The 5395-nt window shown below is 47.7% G+C and overlaps 1 protein-coding gene across 2 annotated transcripts; it reads right to left on the bottom strand.

Moving 5' to 3' along the window:
- Positions 1 to 517: 517 nt before the first annotated feature.
- GJD2 (gap junction protein delta 2) lies at positions 518 to 3573 on the bottom strand. Of its 2 annotated transcripts, none has more exons than XM_079309795.1 (2): positions 3061 to 3573; positions 518 to 2440 (listed from the first exon to the last, which is right to left on the bottom strand). In XM_079309795.1, exons 1-2 carry the CDS (start codon positions 3129 to 3131, stop codon positions 1597 to 1599), a joined length of 915 nt encoding a protein of 304 aa, XP_079165921.1. In that variant the 5' UTR covers positions 3132 to 3573; the 3' UTR covers positions 518 to 1596. The 2 variants fall into 2 exon arrangements, with proteins under 2 accessions (XP_079165921.1, XP_079165922.1); XM_079309796.1 differs by having other exon boundaries at positions 518 to 2281.
- Between the last annotated feature and the right edge of the window lie 1822 nt (positions 3574 to 5395).

Raw genomic sequence — 5395 nt, 5'->3', positions numbered from 1 at the left:
AAATCATTAAGTAAAACCTACTATTCTAATCTGTATTAAGATAATTGCTGTTAACAGAGATCCATTTGAGACTGCCTCAGTGGCTTACTAGTAAGTTGATGGGACATGAACAACATATTCCTTAAACCAGCTGTAAGGCAGAAAAGCTGAGGTTACTGTTTGGATTCCCTGACAAAAAGCTGCAATTGTTTCATTCATGGGTAAATGTACTCTGGCTATTCCTAGAGTGACCTTGGCAGCCAACAGTGTTGCCCTTAGTGTCAGCAGAAAGAAGGCTGTTGGTGTCAGTGGGCTTTGGATCAGGTTTAAAGACAGAGGAAGCTTCCTTAAGGAGGAAAACAGACATAAAAAACAGTCCTGATTTCCCAGGTTTTGTCACTTAGAGTTTAGAATACCAACAAGACATTTTAAACCCTGAAGAATAATTGCTGAAAGTGAATTATTTTAACCCTGTAAGTTTTTTTACAATTGTATACAAGAATAAAGAAGAACAAATCTCTCTGGCTTACAAAACAAAACAAAAAAAAAAAAAAAAGGCAAGTACTTTATTTATCAATAGCTGCTTTTAGCTGCTTTTTACACCATTGCAATGACTAAACAAGTAGCATAAAATAAACAAAAGAGAGTATAAAATCGTTTCACTCCAGCTGGTATCCCAAGACAACCTTTTGACTAGGTACAGTTAGATGTTTCAAGTATGGCACTTATAGAAATAAGAGCAAAGATGATATATTCACAGTCAAATGCAATGAACTCCCTTCCTTTGGTATGTGTGTCATCATAGGTGATTGTAGGCAAATGCAGAACTCAGCTGGCATCAACCAGCTCCATCTCATTCATGCACATATTAGGAAATCAATCAAAATGTACTGATATATTCTGCAGATCACAACTAATGCAAGACGATTAAGGTCTCTGGTGTGTGTGTGTGTGTGTGTGTGTGTGTGTGTGTGTGTGGACAGGCAAAGAAAAAATGGCAAAATTATATTCAGCATTTATTTTTAGCATGACTAGTTGATGCACAAACCATGATAGAAAATAGCTAGTAATACACACCAGGAATAAAGTCTGTGATTTAGACAAACAAAATAAGACATCTGTGAGATACGTGAACGCAGATATCCTGGCTGAGCTGTGGTTAGGTTCCTTACAGTGTGCTTGCCCTCCTTTTAAAACATGCTTATGCCTGCACATTGCAACAGTGTCCCCCACCCCACCCCACCCCATATAGAGTATCCTTGCAGAGTTTTTGATATGAACATTCTACACATTTACAACAATTAGTCAGACAGTTCCAACTGTAAACATCCTAATGACAACCAAAAAGCTGCTTCACTGACAGGTAAAACCCAATCATTAGAAACAAAAGTAGGAGTAATAGTATCTGTGCTGTAAGGCTAGGTCAAGCATGGTTTATAGCTGTTTTTTCAGTCTTTTATATAGCGCTGCGTTTTGCAGCTAGTTCAGTAAGTGCAGATCCAATACCTTAATGGCTTTCTTGGTGGTTTGATAAAATGCTTGCCTAAGCAATGTACCTTTCTCTAATGGTATCTGGGTCTGTTCCACCTGGCACAGTGTTTCAGTTCTGTCACAGCCTCACACATAAGCTGAGTCACTTGACTGAGTCCTGCCGAAGTTAGGCATGCTCATTCTTGGCAGGTCCTTATTTCTGATTTCATATATGGATTTCCTCTTTGCCTGTACTCCTCTCACTGCCATTTTGATCTTTCTCCAGCCCAAGTGGTTCAGTTCTGCCAAATTAAGCACCACACAAATCCCACTGACAGCAAACATGAATACCAAGAATACAGTCTTCTCAGTGGGTCTAGAGACATAGCACTCTACTTCTTTAATGCAAGGGTATCTGTCACATTCGTACATGGAAGGGACATTGAATCCATACAGAAAATACTGTCCCACTAAGAATCCAATCTCTAGGGCATTTCGAAAGACCACTTGGATGATATAAAATCGAGAAATGCCTTCTTGCCTCCTCATCTTTGATTTTGTAGTTCTGATTGCAGGATTGGGGATTTCCTTCACTTCTAAGCAGTCTGGTTCTGCCTCTTTGGTGGAGTTCTCAGTGTTTTGCAGCACCCCATTGACAATCGTGTTCTTGATTTTCTTACTGTCCTCACGCTTCATTGAATCCTGGTCCCTTTCCAAGGTAAGGAAGACAGTGGAGTACCTCCGTTCCCTTTGTTTAGCAGACTGGTGAACGGAGTATGTTATGAAGCACAGGCTGGGAGTGCACACCATGATGATCTGGAACACCCAGTACCTTATGTGAGAAATAGGGAAAGCCTGGTCATAACAAGCCTGGTTGCAGCCTGGCTGCAGCGTGTTACAGACAAACATCGTTTGCTCGTCATCGTACACCGTCTCCCCTACAATGGCCACAATGAGAATTCTGAAGATCACCACCACGGTCAGCAGGATCCTGCAACAGAGAAGCCCGTCAGTGCGCGCCGCCGCCGCGCGGCCGGGAGCTGTCCAGTGCTGACCGGGCCCCGCGCAGGGAACCGGCACCGGCACGGGAACCGGCACCACGAACCGGCACGGGAACCGGCACCACGAACCGGCACCACGAACCGGCCCCGGCCCCTGAAGCGGCCCCGCTCCCGCGCGGGGAGCTGCCCGGCTGTGCGGCATGGCCTCGGCCCTGCCGTGTGCCTCGGACCGCGGGCGGCGGTCAGCGCTGGCCCCCGCCCGGCCCCCTGCGCGGAAGGGCGAGCGCTCGGCCCCGGGGCACGGCCGGGAAAGGCGCGGGGCTGCGCCGGCAGCGGCACCTCGGTGGCACCGGCATCTCCCCGACGACCGTCCGGTGTCCCGCGGCCCCTCGGGGACAAGGACGGCGGCATTCGCGCCCCGTGCCGCATATCAGCCTCCCCAACACACACACAGAGACATACACACACAGAGACATACACACACACACGCACACACGCGAGCTCCAGGCACACCCCGAAAGCGCCCGGCCGAAGGGCACAGCGCACGGGGACCCACGCTCGGACAGGAGGGGATCCCCCGCGCTCCCCGCTGCTCTCCCGCGACCCTTACCTCCCTATCATAGTAGAATGCTGCTGCACGGCAGCTTCCAGTAGCCTCTCTAGAATAGTCCATTCCCCCATCGCTGTTCATCCGGAGACAAAGACTTTGGCAAGCGTAGGGAATGTCTTCACTTCTGCCTTTTTTCACCCCTCCTATCTTTTTTTTTTTTTTTTTCAGGGGGAGGGAAAACAGACCGAAGAGCAGCCCGTCTGTACCGCCCGCAGTCCGGTGGCGGGAGGGCGGCTGTAGGCGCAGCCCTGCCGAGGGTTCCCGGCTCGGCTCTGCGGGGCTTGGGGCCGCCCGGCAGCCGCCGCTGGCCCGGCCCGCTCGGCTCGTGGCTCGGCGCGGCGGGCGGACCGGCGGCGTGGAGGGAGGAAGGTTGGCTTTAATGTCTTGCTGCCTCTAATCTGCCTTTAAGTAGTCTCCGCTTGCGTCACTGACAGGTTGGTGGAGAGCAGCCAAAAGCAGCGCTCGGATTTTCTCATTTTTATTATTCCGTTGGATACGAACAAATAAATGCAATAAAAAATGAATGAAATAAATAAACGGAGGAGGAGGAGGAGGAGGGAGGGCGGAGGAAGAGCTGCCCCGGCAGGCACGGGGTTCACTGTGCAGTGGCTCCTTGCCGGAGCGCCCCGGCCGGGTGCCCGCTGCCCCCGGCCCCCGCCCGCCGGCACACCCCGCTCCGCCCGGCAGCGCTGCCGCCGGCCCCGGAGCCGCCCCGCTGCAGCCGGTTCTGGGATCTGCCCCTCTGCAACTGGCCCCGGAGCTGCCCCGCTGCAGCCGGTTCTGGGATCTGCCCCGCTGCAGCCGGTTTCGGGAGCTGCCCCTCTGCCCTCCGGCCCCGGGAGCTGCCCCGCTGCCCTGCGGAAGGATGCTCCAGGGCGGGAGCGGGACACTGCGGCCCCTCCAGCCGCGGGACCCTGTCCGGGGGTCTCCAGAGGTTGCTGGGCTTTGCCTCACTCCTAGAGATCAAAACAACGGTGTCACACAGCAGTGACCTTATACTTGTTACAACTGCAAAACCCTGGAAGATATTTGACTTCATATTCCATCTTTATTCTTCCCTGATTACAGTTATAAGGATCACTGCAGAGAAAGGAAGCTCATATACAGCCACTTCAAAGAATTCTAAGACTGTATTTATGCCAGAATAGACACCAAATCTTCATGCAAAGCATCTCTAAACAGTGCAAGAAAAAAGTATCTTGAATAAATCCTTGCATTATAATCACTCCACATATTTTATTCGTATAAACAACTGTGTTTAAAATAGATTTTTTTCACTTCACAGATACCCTTACAGGCTGTACTTGAGACATCACCAAACATTTCCACACAAAATGTTGGTACCTGGAATTGAATTCTCCAGTGAAGCAGCTAAAATACATTCTTATATTATGTATATTTACAAAATAATCAAGTAAACCTTCACACCTGCTAAAATAATCACATTAAAAAACAACATAAGTTTTATCATAATATTCCAGCAATTGAACTCAGTAAAATCGAATTCTTTCTAAAGCAGGCCATAGCAATCAGTGTAGTCCTTTTTATTCTTTTGCAGCTCACAAACCAATTCCATGTTATATTAAAGATGTAAAGAATTTTCTGAATAAATGGGACCATGCTTCATCTGTGCAAGAAGGCATCTGTATGTTTGGACACCCCAAGGTTTGTTGCCTTTTCATTTGGACTATGCAGATGGTCTCTGCTTCACGTGATACTGGGTCAGTTGACTGATTGAATTAAGAAAGTATCAAACAAGAGAGGAGCAGTGAACACACAGAAATTCTGCACAGAAATTGAGAGATTTTTATTCTCTCCCAGTCAAGAGACTTTGGCTTTTTGTATATAGTTTCTAAAAATTGCTGCTGCTACAACACCAAAGCTAAAAAGAAGTTGGAGTGTGGTTTGGTTTGGTTTGGTTTTAGAGGACTGTGGTATCTATCCAGCTACCCTGACAACTGAGTGTCTCGTATAGATCAAAATTGTCTGTTTGCACATGGATCTGAAAAAGAGAGAAATGTAAGGGAAGCAGTGATGCATGTGTTGAAGGAGAGAGGACAGGGAATGTGCTAAGAAGCTAATGATGATAATCCTATTTAGCACAACAAACAGAAGGAAAACCCATGATTGAAGTTACTGAAGAGAGGAGAGAAGATATTGGTTCATAGACAAATAACAGAATTTCTACAAAGGAAAACTGTTCCTTGGTGCTGGGAGAGAAAACCCATTTATCTGAGCTTTCAGAACCCTTAAATAAAAAGGAATTACGTTCTGATCATATCAAACACTGGTCTGTTAACTAACAGTTTGTCAGTGTCTGCTGTGTTCCTTACAA

The sequence above is a fragment of the Erithacus rubecula genome, assembly GCF_903797595.1.
Source record: "Erithacus rubecula genome assembly, chromosome: 6".
NCBI classification, from domain to species: domain Eukaryota; kingdom Metazoa; phylum Chordata; class Aves; order Passeriformes; family Muscicapidae; genus Erithacus; species Erithacus rubecula.
The sequence above is the reverse complement of the archived record's forward strand: the minus strand, read 5'-3'. Positions and strand labels throughout refer to the sequence as shown.